Source organism: Salmo salar, chromosome 23 (genome assembly GCF_965601325.2).
Source record: "Salmo salar chromosome 23, fSalSal1, whole genome shotgun sequence".
Lineage (NCBI taxonomy): Eukaryota > Metazoa > Chordata > Actinopteri > Salmoniformes > Salmonidae > Salmo > Salmo salar.
In genome coordinates this window covers 33,023,479-33,047,295 of record NC_138313.1, presented here as the reverse complement: position 1 = coordinate 33,047,295, position 23,817 = coordinate 33,023,479, and the positions used below count along the sequence as shown (strand labels likewise).

The following is a 23,817-nucleotide window of genomic DNA, read 5'->3' as shown; positions in this document are numbered from 1 at the left end:
TAAATCAAGTTAAATAAATAAAATAAAATGAAAAATGTTTCAGCATGATAATGCACAGCCCCATGTCACAAGGATCTGTACACAATTCCCGGAAGCTGTAAATGTCCCAGTTCTTCCGTGGCCTGCATACTCAAGCATGTCACCCATTGAGCATGTGTGGGATGCTCTGGATTGACATGTACGACAGCGTGTTCCAGTTCCTGCCACTATCCAGCAACTTCACACAGCCATTGAAGGTATTTGTGACCAACAAATGCCTAGCTGTATTCCCAGTCATGTGAAATCAATAAATTAGGGCCTAATTAACTTATTTCAATTGACTGGTGAAATCTATAAATTAGGCCTAATGAATTTATTTCAATTGACTGATTTCCTTATACAAACTGTAACTCAGTAAAGAGTTCCAAAACTTCTGCCAACAACAGCTAGTTTTCCCCTCCCCGCTCAAACCACTCCCAGACCGTCCTAGAAAGATTCTTGCTTGAGAAATTGCTCTTTGCTAAGAAGCTATTTTTGTTTCTTTTTGACAATTTTAATTGAAAACAATCAATGTCCGGTACTTAAATGTTACCCAGAAATGATTTGATATTGAGAGAAAAAAAAAGGCATTGGACCTTTAATCTCTCTGAGCTTGTCCCAGATCTGTAATTAATATTTTAGTCCACTTCTGTGCCTTGTTGGCACTTAGTCAAACCCTGCTGCTGTACTGAAAGGTTTAAGGCAGAGGGAGGCAAAAGCGTTTGGGCAAGTTAGGTGTTTGATGGATTGATTTCTTAGCATTGTGATTGACTAGACTACTGTATGACGTTCTGTTGTGTTAACCTGGCCAGGTTGTGGCTTGATTTAGCCTAGCAAACACACATAACACCTGAACAGCTACCTTGAAATCCACCCTTTTATAATATGATCATTAACCTGAGAGTGACAGATTATTTCAGTCCCATTGAAAGCTGCTCTCTTATAACAGGTCAGTTATGTTTTTATAATACTTCCACATATGGAATGTATGATTAATTGTGAAAGATAACGAGGAACAATTAAGTTTAGCCTGTTAGGGCTAGGGGGCAGTATTGACACGGCCGGATAAAAAACGTACCCGATTTAATCTGGTTACTACTCCTGCCCAGGAACTAGAATATGCATATAATTATTGGCTTTGGATAGAAAACACCCTAAAGTTTCTAAAATTGTTTGAATGGTGTCTGAGTATAACACAACTCATATGGCAGGCCAAAACCTGAGAAGATTCCATGCAGGAAGTGGCCTGTCTGACAAGTTGTGTTTCATCTTGGCTCTTTTTATTGAAGACTGAGGATCTTTGCTATAACGTGACACTTCCTACGGCTCCCATAGGCTCTCAGAGCCCGGGAAAAAGCTGAACGATATCGAGGCAGCCTCTGGCTGAAACACTTTATCGCGTTTGGCAAGTGGCCGATCAGAGTACTATGGGCTTAGGCGCGTGCCCGAGTCGACCCCATGCTTTATTTTCTTTCGTCCGTTTACCTAAACGCAGATTCCCGGTCGGAATATTATCGCTTTTTTATGAGAAAAATTGCATAAAAATTGATTTTAAACAGCGGTTGACATGCTTCGAAGTACGGTAATGGAATATTTAGACATTTTTTGTCACGAATTGCGCCATGCTCGTCACCCTTATTTACCCTTTCGGATAGTGACTTGAACGCACGAACAAAACACCGCTATTTGGATATAACAATGGATTATTTGGGACCAAACCAACATTTGTTATTGAAGTAGAAGTCCTGGGAGTGCATTCTGACGAAGAACACCAAAGGTAATAACATTTTTCTTATAGTAAATCTGACTTTGGTGAGTGCTAAACTTGCTGGATGTCTAAATAGCTAGCCCTGTGATGCCGGGCTATCTACTGAGAATATTGCAAAATGTGCTTTCACCGAAAAGCTATTTTAAAATCGGACATATCGAGTGCATAGAGGAGTTCTGTATCTATAATTCTTAAAATAATTGTTATGCTTTTTGTGAACGTTTATCGTGAGTAATTTAGTAAATTCACCGGCAGTGTTCGGTGGGAATGCTAGTCACATGCTAGTCACATGCTAATGTAAAAAGCTGGTTTTTGATATAAATATGAACTTGATTGAACAAAACATGCATGTATTGTATAACATAATGTCCTATGGTTGTCATCTGATGAAGATCATCAAAGGTTAGTGCTACATTTAGCTGTGGTTTGGGTTTATGTGACATTATATGCTAGCTTGAAAAATGGGTGTCTGATTATTTCTGGCTGGGTACTCTGCTGACATAATCGAATGTTTTGCTTTCGTTGTAAAGCCTTTTTGAAATCGGACAGTGTGGTTAGATTAATGAGAGTCTTGTCTTTAAAATGGTGTAAAATAGTCATATGTTTGAAAAATTGAAGTTTTTGCATTTTTGAGGAATTTGAATAACGCGCCACGGGATTACACTGGCTGTTGAGTAGGTGGGACGCAAGCGTCCCACCTAGCCCATAGAGGTTAAAGGGTAGGAACCTTGAGTTTTACTCACCAATGTAATAAAACAGTGTGGTCAAAGACTTTTAGTAAGTAACTTAGTTGTAGTCACGATCTGGTTACCTATAAGTAGAAACAGTTATGTTTTTGGGTTATTACATATTTATTAACTTATTTCCCGATATCTTCTAAACTACCCACAATGCACCATTTGTCAACGTCATATGGAGACTCGATGGAGGATTTTCCACCTTGGCTTAGTTCTAGCGCACTAGTTGACGGACATCTGGAATCTATCCATTTTAGATTTCCCTGACTCTCCCTCTGCCCGGCGAAGCGCCCGCCTCCCCCTTGCTTTGGTAGCCAACTCAGCATACACGCTTTTAAAAGTTTTACAATCAGGTGGGCCCCAGCAATCAATATCTCTTTGCTTTCAATCTGCGGTTATGTTTTGGTTGTGTTGTGTTGTATTAGTTGTGTTCTAGCTCATCTCCAGTAGTTGGGCTCTAGCTTACCGACCAAACTGTGGTGGTTGGCTAGGCTACTAGCTAGTTGGCTAAATAGTTCATGTTAGCTGGCTGCTGGCTAAGATGGCTATATGCAGTTAATATTCTTTCAAAACTGGTTAGATGGCATTATGTAGTTCCAAAACTTTGGTTTACTTTAATGTAGCTGTAAGCTAGGGGTTGATAGCAGTGCATGAGTTAGCCAGTTGCTAATGTAATGTTGACAGGCTGGTAAGGCTAATGTTAGCAGGCTAGTTGGCTAGCAACCTTGCAGGATGATTTGTAAAAATACGCAAACAATTTGAAGTTATACATTTAAAAGTTATTTCTGTTGGAGTTTACATTATAGGGTATAGGCTCGCTTGCCGTGTCCTACATATTACACCACACCCCGGAAAATCCATTTTCCGACAAGACTTTCAGATCGGTTTTATGTTATAACTCGAAAAATAGAAAAAGTGAGGTGTAACTTTGCATTGGGACTTTTAATGTGTATACTAATGTAAATCCATATGTAACATGTTGTTACATTTATTCTACCTACACTGTAAGGCTCGAGGGGAAATAAATAAATATAGCATACTGTGTATAATGTTGTGCCATTGATTCCACGTCTTGAGAGTATCTCAAAGAAAATGAGGCCGTTTTAGAAAACGTCTAACGTTCCTCCTCCTGTGTGGTTGACAAAGGGAAACCCAACTGAGGCAAACAATGTTGTGTCTGTATCTTCCAAATATTTCATGTAGGCCTGGGCCATGCTCCATACATATACCTCAAAGCATGTTTGAACACAATGACACACAGGTACAGTCATGAACAGTGGTGGAACATCAATGCTGTAATACATGATAACAGCTGAACAGATTATAATACAGCGAGGAGAAATGTGGAAATGTGAGCTGGGTGAATCACACCACTGAAATAGTTCTGTGCTTGAACACAGGCCAGAGAGTGTTTTATATTAAATAAATTAGAAACATCACAACCTTTCATTGCACATGAAAGGGATCACCTTAGCAGGTCCGGGGGTTAAGAACACTATTATTAAGCGTACCCATTCACCCATCAAACTACACTTACTTAATCTGACTAACACATGGGAGTGTTTAAATTGCCTGACGACTCAAACTGAATTATTCCGCTGCTCTATGATCGCTACATACTTCTGTCGAAGACTGCCATCATTGAAGTTGTTTGTGGTGATCTCAAAATTAGGGGTGTTGTACAAAACAAAGTCATCAGCAATTGGATAACTTCTAACCAACCAGAGTATCAAAGCCAATGACACATTTTCTAAAACACTGCTTTACCTACGTGTGTTCTGGCTCAAACCATCGGTTTCTGGGACCAATCAGAACAGTTAGAACATGTTTGCGTTCTAGAAATCGTGAAGGAGGTACTCCGATCCAGACTCATTGCGGAGTATAACGAATGTATTTTTGCATTAGGCAAGTGTTTAAGAACAGTTATGAACCAAATGAGCAGAGGCATCAACACCACTCTAGAGGTGTCGAGCTCTCACTGCTGGCTAAATGAATGGTAAAGAATATAGGAGTTAAATAGACTAGTATGAGCATCCAGGGTATCACTGATTAAGGATACTGGAGTTTAATTAACCTAACTGCTAAAAGTTTCAGAGGCACATAGAGAGGTATAAGCAGGGACATTAATTTGTCCTGACTAAGTAACCTGGGAAGGAAAAACTCATGGCCCTACTTATGGCTTCCTGCACAAGATAAGTGGTCAGGAATTCTCCTGGCCCTAAGGAAAGGGAACAGCGGACACATAATAGAAATATAATGTTTGTCTTTAACATGAATAATATAGTCCACAGTGATTTGTGTGCCAGTAAAGTTCTTCCACAGCTATAACGGTACAATATTAAGTGAGCTGCTTAAGACGTGGAGGTGTTATAGAGGGGAAGGCCTGAATACTAGGCCATTATGAGGAAGGATGTCCATTAAGGAAGATGATGCAACACATTAGAAGGGCTTTACCTCACCAACAGTTCAGGGGCTATCAAACTAATAGGGGAAGTGCGTGGCCTAGGTGTTGTTATGGAAAGCAAATAGAATAGCTGCCATTTTGTATTGTCCTTATAGATATCTTAAGATTAATACTGCTGTTATTCATCAGCTTAGTCTTGGCCCATTACAATTAAATCATTGTATACAACATTTTGGGATCCAATTACTTGGTGTTACAAAGCAGAGATTACCAAACTGTTCCTTGACCCCAGGGCTACCGCTAAATGTAAATTCCATCCCTCGCTATACAATGGAGAAAAATCCCATTCATCTCAAAGTTATTCTAAAGCTGTTTCTTACCTCTGACAGGAAGGTCTGTGCTGATTTCTGTGCACCGACGTGCAGCAAATACTCATACACATATAAAGCTAACCTGTAAAACAAAGAGAAAAAGGGTCAACATTGAGGCTCCATATCACACCTCCTCCATTCCTCCTTCCCCTCCTCCTCACTCCGGAGAATCTCTCACCCTCCCTCCCTCCTGGGGTAGCAGGCAGCCTAACCCACTGGTGCTCAGGTGAAAAATGTGGCTATACTGGATCTCTCCTTACAGGCCAGTGGAATTAAGCAGGAGAAGGAAGGCTTTGTCACGATCAAAAACACAATCGTATTTGAGTTCAACTAGATTCAGTCACGGCCAATTTTACTTTTGCCCCTTTTTCGTGATATCCAATTGGTAGTTACAGTCTTGTCCCATCGCTGCAACTCCCGGACGGACTCGGGAGACGCGAAGGTCGAGAGCCATGCGTCCTCCGAAACACGACCCTGCCAAGCCGCACTGCTTCTTGACACACTGTTCGCTTAACCCGGAAGCCAGCCGCACCAATGTGTTGGAGGGAACACCATCCAGCTGGCGACCGAGGTCAGCTTGCAGGCGCCCCGGGCCCACCACAAGGAGCCTCTAGAGCACGATGGAACAAGGAAATCCCAGCCGGTCCAAACTCTCCCCTAAACCGGACGATGCTGGGCCAATTGTGCTCCACCTCATTGGTCTCCCGGTCAGGGCCGGCTGTGAAAGCCTATGATCAAACCCGTGTCTGTAATGATGCCTTAACCACTGTGCTACTCGGGAGGCTATGATACTGTATAATATTTGACTGAAACATAATTTCAAACCTTGCTTACATTTGTATATGATCAGGTGTCTCTCTATTATGTGTGGAAATACTTGGGGAACAGATTTCCCAAATTAAAATCCATTAGAGCAGATTTCTTGGTGTTTTTACAGTTTATGTCCAAAAATGAAAATTCAACAAAAAATAAAAACATTTTGCTCAGAAAACTTGTGCCCAAGTAAAACCACCTGCAGGCCAAATTCAGCCCGCGTGCCGCCAGTTAGGGAACCCTGATGCACACAGTATTGACATGTACAGTAAGAACCAGAGACTGTTTCACTTTGAGGATAGGCAGAAAAACATTGCTGTCTCTAAGGAGCAGCCATTGGGAAGCTCTAGAAAAAAGAAGAAAAGAAAAAACTTTGTGGCATAATGCCACAACTCTGTGGTTTAAGGAGCTCCTCCTTTAACATGAAGGCTGATGAAAACAAGAGGCAAGCAGAGACAGCCAAGTAAGGCTCGGAGCCACACTATCTGACAAGCCACACTGCCGCATGCATTTTTGTCATTTTTGGTATCCATTACGACTGTCATTTAGCCGCCTGTCCTGGCAATTACTGTGCTCCCAATGCTCCTGGACTAATGCTGAACCCACACTCTGCTAGGGGGGAAAACATCCCCTGTTCTCCCCAGCTAGACTGAACAGAGGGACAACAAGGCAGCTCAGTAACAGTGTGGTTTTAGAGAGGACAGGGACCCCTGTCAGTCTGGTCACATCAGGTTACGTCCACTGTGGCAGCAGAGGCTCAGAAACACTTGGGCTGATGATATTGAATTGTGTTGAACCAAGCACCAGGGACATAATTGTCTCGAAGTAATCATTCCTTCGATATGCCTGCTTTTCATGTGGGAGACTTCTCTTCCACCATCTGCCAAAAAACAGTTCTGACTAACGTTAGACATTAGTTAAAGGGGGCCCTATCTTCTTAAAGCTGCAATATGTCACTTTTTGGGGTACCTGACCAAATTCATCTGTCATTCTCATTGAAAGCAAATGTAAGAAGTGGTAGATATGTTCTATGTGCGCTATTTCTATGCTTCCCGTTCTTAAGTTTTGTTTTTGTGTCACTTTCGTACACTAGCTTCAAACAGCTGAAAATACAATATTTGTTGTTATTGAAAAGATATTTCACAGCGGTTTAGATGGTACAATGATTCTCTTCATTGCTTGTTTTGTCACAAACTGAAATTAGGTGAACTATTGGAATTTTGGCAAAAGGAAATGGCGGGGCGATTTCTGCATAGCGCACCTTCATTTCTCATTGTTACATCAGACATTCATTACACCTTTAATTTCAGTAATCTACTGTAAACAAAAGGTTCTGGAAGCAATGAACGCAATTATGTCTTGAGCGTTTTATCTGCTCGGTCTCTGTTTTATGGTTGTGTATTTTTTACGGTGGAGTGATTGCTTAGAGGAGCGACTTCTTAGAGGGTAGGTCAAGGGTGATGGTCGCCGAACAATGGATTATAGGTAATGGCATGATATACAAATGAATGACGCGATGGAGTAAATTTCTGGCTGGAATATTTTCATACTTATCTGATCTTAGAGGCGACTGTCTCACGACACTACTGTTCCTGGTAAAACAAAGTGTTTGGTGCCGTTTAGTAATCAGGTCTCACCTTCAATTAAAACCAGCCAGCGAGAACTGAGCGCCGGGAGTGTGCTCTGAATTAGCTTAATGCAACCAGTCAAAAATTAGTCGCTCCTTTAACCAGGAAGTACCTGTGCTCTCCCTCTCAGAGTGATAGTGCGGCTGTTTAAACTCTTCTGTTTTCTGGTAAAGACTGGAGGCAGTTGGTGTAAAATGTAAAAAGACTACCTCTTGGCTGTGTGTAATACCCAGCGGCATGCATCGGCTTATATAAGCTGGTCCACGCTGAACTGGATCGAACAGAGATTCCCATGAGTTGATTAAATTTTCATGGCTAGACTGGTGTGATCTGGGGTTCTATGCCCTGGTGATGGGCACCTGCCCCTTCTCTAATGCATTATTTAAAAACACTCATTCAATCCTGGCTTCGGGGGACACCTTTTGTTGCACTGTCAGAAGCACTGAGTGTAACTCCGCCAAGGGAAGAGGGTTGTGGAGACTCTTCCTGTGCAGGTAGATGAATCAGTGGAGAGGGAAAGAGAGAGCGAGGAAACTCTAGGCGTTAAGACTACTGTGTGATGACAAAAGGGCCAACGACCGTTGTGGAAACCACAGGGCCAGACATGACAGGAGACAGAGCCACGACACCAAACACAAGGCATATGTTCATACAAAAGCCTTCTTTGAAACTAGAAACAGCTAGTGCACACACCATGTCCTCTGACCTCCCAATGGGAACATCTCCATAATAATATATCTACAACCCCGAGTATCAAGCGTGTTGCTCGTTCTTCTCCTGTCTGTCATAGTGTTGTCTCAGGTGCCTAGAAAATAATCTCAACATCCTAGTTGATTGCTCAGCTGGTCTCATCCACCCCTCTACCCCTCTCACCTAATGTTCTCTGCCCTGCCGTGACACTCCAGGTAAAGAGGTCAGAGGCCACAGAAACCCCATCATCATGGATAATGTTCATACAAATGACATGCTGCGGAAAGATGAGGAAATCGGAGGCCAGCTGACTTCTCTCAGTCAGAGAATGACTATTGAGTGGGTGGTTGAGTTTGATCCCCTCTGTAGTGACTAAGGGCTCAGACACACCAATAGCGTACGCTGACAGAGTATTTAGCACCTCTGAACGCAATTTGAACTGATTTTACATTTAGAAAAGTGGGTGGTCCCTAAAAACACAGCGTGGTGAACGATCGGCAGACGAACAAGAGATCCAAATTCGGTGTGATGTGTGCTAGCCTTAACATTAGAGGCAGGGCCAGGGAGGCAGACAGCAGCCCCCAGCTCCACAGTAAGCTCGGAGCTTTGCACTATCTCCCACCTCAACCCAGGAACACACCTGTCCTGACATCTCGCCCCAGGCTCCCAGACTATGCTCCCACTAGACATGAAAGCACCTCCGCCAAGTTTAGCCAGCTAAAGCACAGTCTGTTAGCAAATTAACTTTCCGGTCTTGATTTCAATAATTCAGCAGTGAAAGCATGGCCTTGATTTGATAAGGTACGCAGGAGAAGTGATGGAAAAGGGAGTCGAAGTAAATGCAAGATAGTCATTTCACAAAAGCCTACAGTAATTAAGAGTGTATTGGCAAATGTGGACACAGTTGACAGGAATGGCGCCAGAAGGGATGCCTGCCGTTTTACAGGCTCCAAACCAACTGTGCTATTTTGTTAGTTTTTTCGCATTGTTTGTAACTTATTTTGCACATCAAGTTGCTGCTACCGTATCTTATGACCGAGTGATCGCTTATGAGCGATTACTCACCTAACAAAACTAACCCCTATCTGAGATATCTAGTGCAGCCCTCATCCTCCACATACAACACTCGTTCTGCCAGTCACATTCTGTTAAAGGTCCCCAAAGCACACACATCCATGGGTCGCTCGTCTTTTCAGTTCGCTGCAGCCAACGACTGGAACAAGCTGCAACAAAACACTCAAACTGGACAGTTTTATCTAAATCTCTTAATTCAAAGACTCAATCATGGACACTCTTACTGACAGCTGTGGCTGCTTTGAGTGATGTATCGTTGTCTCTACCTTCTTGCCCTTTGTGCTGTTGTCTGTGCCCAATAATGTTTGTACCATGTTTTGTGTTGCTACCATGTTTTTGTCATGTTGTGTTGCTACCAAGCTGTGTTGTCATGTGCTGCTGCCTTGCTATGTTATTGTCTTAGATCTCTCTTGTCGTGATGTGTGTTTTGTCCTGTATTTATATATTTTTTATCCCAGCCCCCGTCCCCGCAGGATGCCTTTTGGTAGGCCGTCATTGTAAGTAAGAATTTGTTCTTAATTAACTGACTTGCCTAGTAAATAAAAGGTTAAATAAAAAATAAAAACATTTTGAAGATTTTTTCTTTAATGAGTCCGATTCAAAGTATATACCACTCTCCGGAGACCAGGCCCAAATCCAAGTAATTTGCGTGACAAAAAGGCGGAGATACAGAGGGAGAAGATCGGGGTGCCTTGTTAAGATTCATATGCGAATGAGTAAATCACAATCCCATCGGTTCTACTGGCCAACGTGGAATCACTTGAAAACTATCCTACCAACGGGAGATTAAAAACGGTACTATCTTATGCTTCATGGAGTCGTGGCTGAACAACGACCCGGATAATAGAGCTGGCTGGGTTTTCCGTGTACATCTGGTAAGACGATGGGCGGGGGTGTGTGCCTATTTGTCAATAACAGCTGATGTGCGATGTCTAATATTAAAGAAGTCTCTAGGAATTGCTTGCTTGAGGTAGAGTACCTCATGATAAGTTGTAGACCACACTATCTACCAAGAGAGTTCTCATCTATATTATTCGTAGCCGTCTATTTACCACCACAAACCGATGCTGGCACTAAGACTGCACCCAACGAGCTGTATAAGTTGATAAACAAACAAGAAAATGCTCATTCAGAAGCGGCGCTCCAAGTGGCCGGGGACTTTAATACAGGCAAACTTAAATCCGTTTTACCTCATTTCTACCAGCATGTCACATGTAAAACCAGAGGTTGAAAAACGAAAAAAACTCCACACACAGAGACGCATAGAAAGCTCTCCCACGCCCTTCATTTGGCAAATCTGACCATAATTCTATCCTCTTGATTCTTGCTTACAAGCAAAAACTAAAGCAGGAAGTACCAGTGACTCGCTCAATATGGAAGTGGTCAGATGACGCGGATGCTACAGGACTGTTTTGCTAGCACAGACTGGAATATGTTCCATGATTCATCCAATGGCATTGAGGAGTATACCACCTCAGTCACCGGCTTCATCAATAAGTGCATTGACGACATCGTCCCCACAGTGACAGTACGTATATATCCCAACCAGAAGCCTTGGATTACCGGCAACAACTGCGTCGAGCTAAAGACTAGAGTTGCCGCTTTCAAGGAGCATGACACTAATCCAGACGCTTGTAAGAAATCTCGCTATGCCCTCAGACGAACCATCAAACAGGCAAAGCGTCAATACAGGACTAAGATTGAATCCTACTACACCGGCTCGGATGCTTGTCGGCTGTGGCAGGGCTTGCAAACTATTATGGACAAAGGGAAACCCAGCCGCCAGCTGCCCACTGACGCAAGCCTACCAGATGAGCTAAATGCCTTTTATGCTCGCTGCGAGGCATGCAACACTAAAGCATGCATGACAGCACCAGCTGTTCCGGATAACTGTGTGATCACACTCTCCATAGCCGATGATAGCAGGACCTTTAAAACAGGTCAACATTCACAAGGCCGCTGGGCCAGACAGACAGATTACCAGGGCGTGTACTCAGCACATGCACGGATCAACTGACACATTTCTTCACTGACATTTTCAACCTCTCCCTGACCGAGTCTGTAATACCCACATTTCAAGGAGACCACCATAGTCCCTGTGCCCAACAAAGCGAAGATAACCTGCCTAAATGACTACTGCCCTGTAGCACTCACGTCGGCAATAAAGTGCTTTGAAAGGCTGGCCATGGCTCACAACACCATCATCCCGAAAACCCTAAACCCACTCCAATTTGCATACCGCCCCAACAGATCCACAGATGACGCAATCTCAAATCGCACTCCACACTGCCCTTTCCCACCTGTACAAAAGGAACACCTATGTGAGAAAGCTGTTCATTGACTACAGCTCAGCGTTCAACACCATAGTGTTCAACACCAAAGCTCATCACTAAGCTAAGGGCCCTGGGACTAAACACCTCCCTCTGCAACAAGATCCTGGACTTCCTGACGGGCCGCCCCCAGGTGGTAAGCAACAACACATCTGCGACGCTTATCCTCAACACCGGTGCCCCTCAGGGGTGCGTGCATAGTCCCCTCCTGTACTCCCTGTTCACCCACAACTGCGTGGCCAAGCACAACTCCAACACTATCATTAAGTTTGCTGACAACACAACAGTGGTAGGCCTGATCACCGACAACGATGAGACAGCCTATAGGGAGGTCAGAGGCCAGGACAACAACCTCTCCCTCAATGTGAGCAAGAAAGGAAATTATCGTGGACTACAGGAAAAGGAAGGCCAAACTGGCCCCCATTAACATCAATGGGGCTGTAGTGGAGTGGGTCGAGAGTTAAGTTCCTTGGTGTCGACATCACCAACAAACTATCATGGTCCAAACACACCAAAAACACCTTTTCCCCCCCAGGAGACTGAAAAGATTTGGCATGGGTACCCAGATCCTCAAAATATTCTACAGCTGCACCATCGAGAGCATCCTGACCGGTTTCATCACCGCCTGGTATGGCAACTGCTTGGCATCCGACCGTAAGGCGCTACAGAGGGTAGTGCGTACGGCCCAATACATGACTGGGGCCAAGCTTCCTGCCATCCAGGACCTATATACTAGGCGGTGTCATAGGAAGGCCCCACAAAATTGTCAAAGACTCCAGTCACCCAAGTCATAGACTTTTCTCTCTGCTCCCGCACGGCAAGTCCAAAAGGCTCTATCCCCAAGCCATAAGACTGCTGAACAATTAATCAAATGGCCACCCGGACAATTTACATTGACCCCCCCCCCCCTTTGTTTTTACACTGCTGCTACTTGCTGTTTATTATCTCTGCAAAGTCACTTTACCCCAACCTACATGTACAAACTACCTTGACTAACCTGTACCCCTGCACATTGACTCTGTACCGGTACCCCATGTACATAGCCTCATTATTGTTATGTCATCTTATTGTGTTACTTTATTTTTTACTTACATTTATTCAGTAAATATTTTAACTATTTCTTATACTGCATTGTTGGTTATTAAGGGCTTGTAAGTAAGCATTACACTGTAAGGTGTACACCTGTTGTATTCAGCACATGTGACAAATACAATTTGATTTGATGTGTAATGACATGTTTTGTAAACAGAGGAGGAGTAGACAAGGCACTTCATTCCCAATATGTTAGAGTTCCATCCCATAAACAGGTAGCCTAAGAACTAACATTTCCTACATTGGCGGTCATTTTTTTGCCATCACAAAATAGTGTCAAAAGACTGTAAACACGCATGGCTTAAATCAGCATGGGTTAATCCACACACACACACACACACACACACACACAATGAGCTGGATTCCCATTGCCAAAGTCATCGGTTTCTTTACCAGGAGGAGCTAGCCTGCAGCTCAATTGACTTTACAACTATGGACATGCTCTGCTTGAAAGGATGACATTGTATTCTAACCTGAAAGTCTTAATTTTGTGGCAATTGATACATTAAGACGGTATTCTTTCACACAGAACAAAACTAACAGAATACAAATAGACAGGGTTTATACATGGAATAAGCAGTTAATAGGTATTGTTAAAAGTTAATAATACAGTTACTACTACAGTACACTGTCTATAGGTAATAATTAATTAGCTACATAAAAACAAAAAGGTACACTAAATATACACAAAGTATGTGGACATCCCTTCAAATGAGTGGATTTGGCCATTTCAGCCACACCAGCTGCTGACAGGTGTATAAACATCGAGCACACAGCCATGCAATCACCATAGACAAACATTGGCAGTAGAATGGCCTTACTGAGGAGCTCAGGTGACTCAACGTGGCACCGTTATAGGATGCCACATTTCCAACAAGTCAGTTCGTCAAATTTCTGCCCTGCTAGAGATGCCCCGGTCAACTATAAGTGCTGTTATTGTGAAGTAGAAAGATCTAGGAGCAACAATGGCTCGAGAACGGACCTGCTGAGTGCTGAAGAGCGTAGCGTGTAAAGATTGCAACCGAGGACAGACAACACTCACTACAGAGTTCCAAACTGCCTCTGGAAGCAACGTCAGCAAAGGAACTGTTCGTCGGGAGCTTCTTGAAATGGGTTTCCATGGCCGAACAGCCGCACACAAGCCTAAGATCACCATGTGCAATGCCAAGCGTCGGCTCGAGTGGTGTAAAGCTCACCACCATTGGACTCTCGGAGCAGTGGAAATGTGTTCTCTGGAGTGATTAATCACGCTTCACCCTCTGGCAATCCGACGGACGAATCTGGGTTTGGCGGATGCCAGGAGAGCGCTACCTGCCCCAATGCATAGTGCTAACTGTAACGTTTGGTGGAGGAGGAATAATGGTCTGGGGCTGTTTTTCATGGTTTGGATTAGGCCCCTTAGTTCCAGTGAAGGGAAATATTAATGCTACAGCATACAATGACATTCTAGACAATTCTGTGCTTCCAACTTTGTGGCAACAGTTTGGGGAAGGCCCTTTCTGTTTCAGCATGACAATGTCCTCGTACACAAATCGAGGTCCATACAGAATTGGTTTGTTGAGATCGGTGTGGAAGAACTTGACTGGCCTGCACAGAACCCTGACCTCAATCTCATCAAACACCTTTGGGATGAATTGGAAGGTCGGCTGCGAGCTAGGCCTAATCACCCAACATCAGTGCCCGACCTCACTAATGCTCTTATGGCTGAATGGTAGCAAGTCCCCTCAGCGATGTTCCAACATCTAGTGGAAAGCCTTCACAGAAGAGTGGAGGCTGTTATAGCAGCAAAGGGGGACCAACTCCATATTAATGCCGATGATTTTGGAATGAGATGTTCGACGAGCAGGTGTCCACATACTTTTGTCACGTAGTGTATCATGTTTCTATAACATTTCTATAATAATGGGAGCCAGTGTAATAAACAGCATACACACATGCACTTCATAAGTTTGTGCTGTGACCAACCCCATTACTGACTTAATGCACGTAGCCTCAATATTTATACTGTCTCACTTATTTCAAGTGAGAAAACAAATATGTGCGGATGCATGAATAGCATCTAACAAAAAGCTAAATTAATTGACTGCTAACACCTCTGAATACGAGCATAATTCTTCCCAGCAAAGCAGAGGAAATCAGAGGTTCTTTACAAAATAGTGCCGTGTTTTTGCGTGCGTGAGTATGTGGTTCTTTGTCTGTCAAAAGGCCAAAACGCAGACGGCAGTACCATCTGTGTCAAATCAAAAACCGTGCATTCAGACCTCAAGAACTAAATACAAATATAGGGGCGTTGAGGGGAGGGTGTGGATGTAAAGAAACAAATTCATCTTCACACTTGAGACACACTTTATTCAACATATTCAATTACATTAAATATGATAAAAATGTCTTACAGGCCTATCCTATAACTATAGTGTATGCATAGAAGAATAGACTATAACATGTGTGACAGGGTCAAGCACTACCAGCTTTCATGATGAAAAACATAGATTTTATTCATCCAATGGAAGGGCCCTGTGATGGCGGGTTTCTCAGCACATTTCAAGAGTTGTAATTAACAAACAGGTCATATTAATGTTGGAGCCTCTATTTAAACCTCAGTTAAAATCAAATTAAATCAATGCAGAAAGAGTGAGTGTGAGGTGTAATTAATTCCTCTCGTCACAAGGGCACAGCGTTCTTGTTCCACAGGCATCGGCCTCTTCCTCAAGTACACAAGCACTTTCTTGAATGACACCATCCCTCAATCTAGGACTTTCAAAGTTACATGTTTATCGGCGTCTCCATTTCTTCACCGCACAGAACATTTTAAGTGCATGTATTTCCACACAGACACTTAAGTGCAGAACACAACACGGAACACAGCTATAGTCAATGCTTGCGTCTTTACATCGCTGAAGACAGTGCCCAAAGATTTTTAGAACTAACCCAAGATGGGCTGTAGTCTGTCGTTTCCAATGGGAACAAATGTTTCATAGTGGGCCGAACAAGCAAGGTGACGGGCAGAGCCAAGCACAAGCTAGTGAGATCCTACTGGCGTGTTCTAGAATGCATATTTCTGTTAGCTAACGCATACCTCTGAAGTGCGTGTGTGCAATAACTCATTCGCCTTTGCACTCCTAAACAATGCCATTTTTCACAACTTTGGCAAAGGGTCAATTCTACAAAACTTATTCCACTCTTTTCATTACAGGTTTTAGTTTGGGGAACAGAAAACTGTATTGAGATCAAATGTTTCATCGATGAGAAAATTTGTCAGCCAAAATTAAAATCTCATTCCATCTTCTCCCACTGCCGGCCAGTGGGCTTCCTCTCACCATCATATTTGGTAGTGAGTGGAAACGCCAAGCGGATGATTCACATTTCTACATCCGGTGAAAAATCAGTCTCATTGTTTTATCTGTGGTATGCCTCTAGACAAAATCATGTAAAAGTTACACCCAATATTACCAGAACTATGGTTTTTCTTTCTGCCGTGGATTCGTGCTAATGTCGCAGACATGTTTTAAACTACTCAAGCCAATATTTGTTGGTTTGATAACAAACATTGTTTAGCTAGCTAGTCATGTTACCTAGCCAGCAACCTGATAACTTGACCACTGACTAGGCTATGCACAAATTTGGATGGCACAGGAAGAACTGAAAAGGAATAGGCTACTCAAAGAGATGCTTCAAAAGGTAGGCTGCATATGCAAGAATGGGGTGTGTAAGATTGTGTGTATGTGTGTGAGAGGATGTGTGTGAAGCAGCAGTAAGTGAAACAGTCTGGGAGGGAGGGAGAATGTGTAGACCTGTGTGAGTGAGTGAGTGAGTGAGTGAGTGAGTGAGTGAGTGAGTGAGTGAGTGAGTGAGTGAGTGAGTGAGTGAGTGAGTGAGTGAGTGAGTGAGTGAGTGTTAAACTTCAAGAACATTGATAAGAGGAAGTAGGCCTACTTATATAGCTAGCTGTATGTTACAATGACTTTTGTGTTGTTTATGGTGAAAATGATATTTAACCATTCTGATGAATATAATTGTTTCCGTCCCTTACAATCAAAGCACAGTATGCCTGTAACTCAATTAGGTACTTTTTAACTGGAAAAATCTTTCTTTAGGACCAAATTTGAATTTGCAATTAACTAAATGCCACCACCTTGATTAATTATTTTAATCATTTGACAACCCTAATTTTAACATGTCAGTAATTCTGTCAACAAACTCCTAGATTCCTCCAATGCTTTTATAAGCCATTATACCATTTCCATCCGTGGTGCACTTTTTAGAACTTGAATCTTCTCTACTAGTGGTTATATACACTAGACACCTTGACTCTCCAGTCTCCCCTTCGCTGTGCCAAAAATTGGACTACCTGCACAAAGAGACCATATGGGTTTTTCATTTCAATTTCCAAATTAAGTAGGAGTTAATCTAACAAGCCTTCAGACAACATGGACAGCATCATGAATAACAATAGTGTAAAGAGAGTGAAACAAGCGTTTGTCTTACAGTGCATGGCAGAGTCATTAGTTAGGTGATAATGGCATTGAATCTTCACTCTGGCCATCAGCTACTTACCTGACTCACACACAGACACCCAACAAGCATGCAGCGGTGTCTGTCAGAAGGTTCAATGCTTAAACTGATGACAATCAATCAAATAACTGAATTTTCCTTGTTAGGGAAAATGTGTGGAGTGGAATATACAACAAGACAAAGGACATACGGGACAAGTGTATCTACAGTGCCTTCGGAAAGTATTCAGACTTCTTGACTTTAACATTTTGTTACGTTACAGCCTTATTATAAAATGGATTAAAAATAATAATAATAATAAATAAACTCTGCAATCTACACGCATTACCCCATAATACCAATGCAAAAACATTTTAGGCAGTCTTTTCAAACAGCTCTTATACTAAAAGAGCATTATCATAATTTTCACAGTAGCATTCCAATCTCATAGTATGTACAGTGCATTCGGAAAGTATTCAGACCCCTGCCATTTTTACACATTTTGTTACATTACAGTCTTATTCTAAAATGTATTAAATACATTTTGTCCCTCATCAATCTACACACTATACCCCCCAGGTTTTTTAAATGTTTGCAAATGTATTAAAAATAAACACACCCTATTCAGACCCTTTGCTATGAGACTCTAAATCGAGCTCAGGTGCATCCTGTTTCCATTAATCATCCTTGAGATGTTTCTACAACTTCATTGGAGTCCACCTGTGGTAAATTCAATTGATTGAATATGATTTGGAAAGGCCCACACCTGTCTATATAAGGTCCCACAGTTGACAGTGCATGTCAGAGCAAAAACCAAGCCATTAGGTCGAAGGAATTGTCCACAGAGCTCTGAGACAGGATTGTGTCGAGGCACAGATCTGAGGAAGCGTACCAAAACATTTCAGCAGCATTGAAGGTCCCCAAGAACACAATGGCCTTCATTATTCTTGGTCAGGGAGGTGACCAAGAACATGATGGCCACTCTTGACAGAGCTCTAGAGTTCCTCCTCTGTGGAGATGAGAACCTTCCAGAAGGACACTCCACCAATCAGGCCTTTATGGTAAAGTGGCCAGATGGAAGCCACTCCTCAGTAAAAGGCACATGACAGACCGCTTGGAGTTTGCCAAAAGGCACCTAAAGACTAAAAACAACATTCTCTGGTCTGATGAAACCAAAATTGAACTCTTTGGCCTGAATGCAAATCATCACGTCTGGAAGAAACCTGGCACTGTGAAGCATGGTGGTGAAAGCATCATGTTGTGCAGATGTTTTTCAGTGGCAGGGACTGGGAGACTAGTCAGGATCAAGGCAATGAATGGAGCAAAGTACAGAGAGAAATCCTTGATGAAAACCTGCTTGAGTTCTCAAGACATCAGACAACCAAGACAATGCAGGAGTGTATTTGGGACAAGTCTCTGAATGTCCTTGAGTGGCCCAGCCAGAGCCCGGACTTGAACCCAATCAAACATCTCTGGAGAGACCTGAAAATAGCTGTGCAGCAACGCTCCCCATCCAACCTGACAGAGCTTGAGAGGATCTGCAGAGAACAATGGGAGAAACTCCCCAAATACAGGTGTGCCAAGCTTGTAGCGTCAAATCAAAGAAGACTCGAGGCTGTAATCACTGCCAAAGGTGCTTCAACAAAATACTGAGTAAAGGTTCTGAATACTTGTGTAATATTTCAGTGTTTAAAAAAAATTAAAAAATATTACCTATTAAAAATTCTAAACACCTGTTTTTGCTTCGTCATTATGAGGTATTGTGTGTAGATTGATGGAAAAAAACGATTTAATACATTTTAGAATAAGGCTGTAATGTAACAAAATGCAGGAAAAGTCACGGGATCTTAATACTTTCCTTAGGCACTGAACAAAAATAAACCCAACAATGAAAGTGTTGGTCCAATGTTTCATGAGCTGAAATAAAAGATCCCAGAAATGTTCCATAAACACGAAAAGCTAATATCTCTCAAACTTTGTACACACATTTGTTTACATCCCTGTTCGTAAGCATTTCTCCTTTGCCAAGATAATCCATCCACCTAACAGGTGTGGCATATCAAGAAACTAATTAAACAGCATGATCATTACACAGATGCACCTTGTGCTGGGGACAATAAAAGGTAACTAAAATGTGCAGTTTTGTCACAACACAATGCCATAGATGTCTCAAGTTGAGGGAGCATGCAATTGGCATGCTGACTGCAGGAATGTCCACCAGAGCTGTTGCCAGAGATGTAATGATCATTTTTCTACCATAAGCCACCACCAACGTCATGTTAGAGAATTTGGCACAATGTCCAACTGGCCTCAAAACCGCAGACCACGTGTAACCACGCCAGCCCAAGGGGGGTGCTGAGGAGTATCTGTCTGTAAAAAGGCCCTTTAGTGGGGGGGAAATTAATTCTAATTGGTTTCAATTGACTGATTTCCTAATGTGAATTTTAACGCAGGAAAGTCTACAAGTAATCCTCATCATCATGATCCCCACACAGTCAGCCATAGGATGAAGGCAACTTCGACAAGTAAGTTGGAATGTTTTTTGAAGGAACACTGCCCACTGTTGCTACATAATATACAGTACCAGTCAAAAGTTTGGACACACCTACTCAATCAAGGGTTTTTATTTATTTTACTATTCTTTTTACATTGTAGAATAATAGTGATGACATCAAAACTATGAAATAACACATATGGATTAATGTAGTAACCAACAAAAGTGTTAAACAAATCAAAATCTATTTTATATTCTTCAAAGTAGCCACCCTTTGCCTTGATGACAGTTTTGCACACTCTTGGCATTCTCTCAACCAGCTTCACCTGGAATGCTTTTCCAAAAGTTTGAAAGAGTTCCCACATATGCTCAGCACTTGTTGGCTGCTTTTCCTTTTCTCTGCAATCCAACTCATCCCAAACCATCTCAACTGGGTTGAGGTCGGGTGATTGTGGAGGCCAGGTCATCTGATGCAGCCCTCCATCACTCTACTTCTAGGTCAAATAGGCCTTACACAGCCTGGAGGACAGTGTCACCAGCAAAGCACCCCCACACCATCACACCTCCTTCATGGAGGGAACCACACATGCAGAGGTCATCCGTTCACCTACTCTGCGTCTCACAAAGAAAAGGCAGTTGGAACCAAAAATATCAAATTAAGACTCATCAGACCAAAGGACAGATTTCCACTGGTCTAATGTCCATTGCTCGTGTTTCTTGGCCAAGCAAATCTCTTCTTATTGATGACCTTTAGTAGTGGTGTCTTCGCAGCAATTCGACCATGAAGGCCTGATTCACGCAGTCTCCTCTGAACAGTTGATGTTGAGATGTGTCTGTTACATGAACTCTGTGAAGCATTTATTTGGGCTGCAATTTCTGAGGCTGGTAACTCTAATGAACTTATTATCTGCAGCAGAGGTAACTCTGGGTCTTCCTATCCTGTAGCGGTCCTCAGAGACAGTTTCATCATAATGTTTGATGGTTTTTGCGACTGCATTTGAAGAAACTCTCAGAGTTCTTGAAATTTTCCAGATTGACTGACCCTCATGTCTTAAAGTAATGATGGATTGTTGTTTCTCTTTGCTTATTTGAGCTGTTCTTGCCATAATATGGACTTGGTATTTTATCAAATAGGGCTATCTTCTGTATACCTCCCCTACCTTGTCACAACACAACTGATTGCTCAAACGCATTAAGAAGGAAAGAAATTCCATAAATTGACTTTTTACAAGGCACACCCGTTAATTTAAATGCATTCCAGGTGACTACCTCATGAAGCTTGTTGAGAGAATGCCAAGAGCATGCAAAGCTGTCATCAAGACAAAGGGTGGCTACTTTGAAGAATATAAAATATATTTTTATTTGTTTAAAACCTTTTGGGTTACTACATGATTCCATATGTGTTATTTCATAGTTTTGATGCCTTTACTATTATTCTACAATGTAGAAAATAGTAAAATAAAGAAAACCCCTTGAATGAGTAGGTGTGTCCAAACTTGACTGGTACTGTATTTTAAACAAAATACAAACATCTGGATAAGCATCAAAAGCCTACATAGGAGAGTTTGAAATGAGGTACTGTTTCTCCATGATAAACGTACTGTATTTATTCATGCAGGAGAAAAAAAGCAACATGAGAAGCACTGCTATCCAGGTGCCTTGATCGACGTCTCCACATTATCTTTGTGATCTTGGGACAACAAACTCGGTTCATAGTTGTGACAGTCATCGTTACATCATGTGTGCAGGCTAAATATGTAACAAAGTGATGACCATATCAGGATCACAACACAATAGCTTGTGTCGCATAGAAAGCAACAAAGTACATAAGATGTTGCCTTTATGCAAAGCACTGGTTAAAATCTGTGCCTCCACTTATAATCAAAATCGTTAATTTGACACTTTAAAAGTTATGGCAGTTTCTTTGCCTTCCCCCAAAGAGGATAAAGGCTTAGCTTGTACTATGATATAGCCATTATTAATATTCAAAGCCTCACAAATTAGACACTTTGATATTTGGACAAATTAGTTCAAAAGGATTGAGGTTATTTTGTTCGTAAGTGTTAGTCCAAGGCTTTTCAAACATTTTACAGTAACACTCCTCTTAACATTGGTGTTAGGCTGCATTGCTTACATATACCACGCTTACAAGTTTACGTAGGTGTAACTAAAGTTTATTTAACAGTCAAGTCAGAACTTCTGTTCATTTGCTCAGGTGGGATGTCCAGCACAAATTCTTCATTAACACGAATGGAGTAAGAAGAAATCTATAATAAGACGTCTAGAGAAGATATCTAGTAAACCTACTGTATGGGTCGATTGCGTTTTAAAAATCCCTAGAAACTCGTCTCTCAAAACTTTGCACATTCAAACAATATGTGAGTCTGCGTCCATGCTGCATTCAACTGCTTACAGAAAAACAACATACTTAGATTCCATATCTTCTAAAATAGAATGTCATGCACAAAATCGTTGTTCGAAGTAGCAATTACGTTATTTCTTGCAATCGCTGCATGGGCGCTATATTTGATATTTACATTCTAGACAGCGATACATTTATAACCCCAAATGAACAACTATTCGGTTGATTGCGATAATGTTGCGATCATGTTTTAATAAATATCCTCTAAAAGAACGAGAAAGTAGAAGAAGAAAAAAAAAGTTAGAGACGTACCACCGCGGGAGCAAACAACACTCAGGAGACCGAGTGAGTAATGTACAGACCTATACATTATGGTAGCTATAGTTTAGAAAGTTGGAGATTCCTTTTAACCAGGTGAAACTCTTAAATAGTGCATAATTCACTTACTTTTCTCTCGCTTGGCTATCGGAAGGGACGACAGCTCCTTTACCTTTAGCGTACATGCTGGATTCTGTTTTAAGACTTTTACCCCACTCAACACCTGTCAAAGAAAGCAGCCAGCCAAACGTTCTATCTCCATAGCTACCCCTTTAGTGTTTTTCCTTATCCTCCTCCTCCCCCCTCCTCCTCCTCCTCCTTTTTTTCACATCTCCAACATTGGCCACAAATCAGGCACAGTTTCTATTGGGGGAACTTGAAACAGACCGGTGGTGGATTTTTTTCCCCCTCAACCGCTGTTCGAGAATGCATTCACACTCCCTCCGCTAGGGAATGGTGGGGGCTTCTTAAAGGGGAACGCACACGCTTCTTGTTTACTGACCTCAGAAACATGTAAGCAATTGAGATAGGAAAAACTGAAGTCCTCCATTTAGGCCAGCATTTCCCAAACTCGCCCCCTGGGATCCCAAAGGGGGCACGTTTTGGTTTTTGCCCTATCACTAACTGATGGTTTACATTTCTCAAATCATAAATTCAAAAAGGACTACTGGATTGACCAAAGGCTCAAGCCCGTTTTATCCGCACACCAAAATTGACTTAATTTACTGGGCAGTCCTAGGTAGCTGAGGGGTTGGACAAATACATTTCATGGTAGCTAATTGAATTACACAAATAGCCAAACTGACCATTGTGTGAAAGGCTACTGCCTGCGTGAAAACGTATCAAAATAATGAGTCGCAGTCTCCCCAAAATGTAGCAGTTACAGTGTTGTGCTTCGCAACTGAGTCAATTATGTATTATTATTTTTGAATGAGGACATCATTTTGCCTGTTGGTGAGCCAAAGTAGATATTTAGTGTGTGCTTAGTGTTGTAGGAGTTGTTGTCATCTCTTGCTTAGTGTTGTACCAATTCTTTAGTGATTCATAGAATCACATGATGAGGAACCTTGTCTGGGACATAAAAAAACATTGTAGTCTTCAGACCAAAAGCTAGTTGGAGGGGTGAGCATCAACAGCCAGGGTGTAAACCAGTCGGTTACATTGGTGCCATGACCTGTATCAAAGAGCTGAGGTTGATGATGAGAGGAGTTTAAAGGGGAGTGAATG

General features: G+C 42.1%; 1 protein-coding gene across 2 annotated transcripts in view; it reads right to left on the bottom strand.

Moving 5' to 3' along the window:
* Positions 1 to 22,936, bottom strand: part of LOC106584424 (single-stranded DNA-binding protein 3) — a 117,963-nt gene extending 95,027 nt beyond the window's left edge. The window contains exons 1-2 of one of the 2 annotated variants that reach the window (XM_014169743.3): positions 22,720 to 22,936; positions 5,308 to 5,380 (exon numbers count right to left, since the gene is read on the bottom strand). In XM_014169743.3, coding sequence (XP_014025218.1) covers positions 5,308 to 5,380; positions 22,720 to 22,775 — 129 coding nt within the window. In that variant the 5' untranslated portion in view covers positions 22,776 to 22,936. The remainder of the gene's footprint in view (positions 1 to 5,307; positions 5,381 to 22,719) is intronic. The other variant, XM_014169744.3, reaches the window with a different exon arrangement.
* Positions 22,937 to 23,817: the final 881 nt, after the last annotated feature.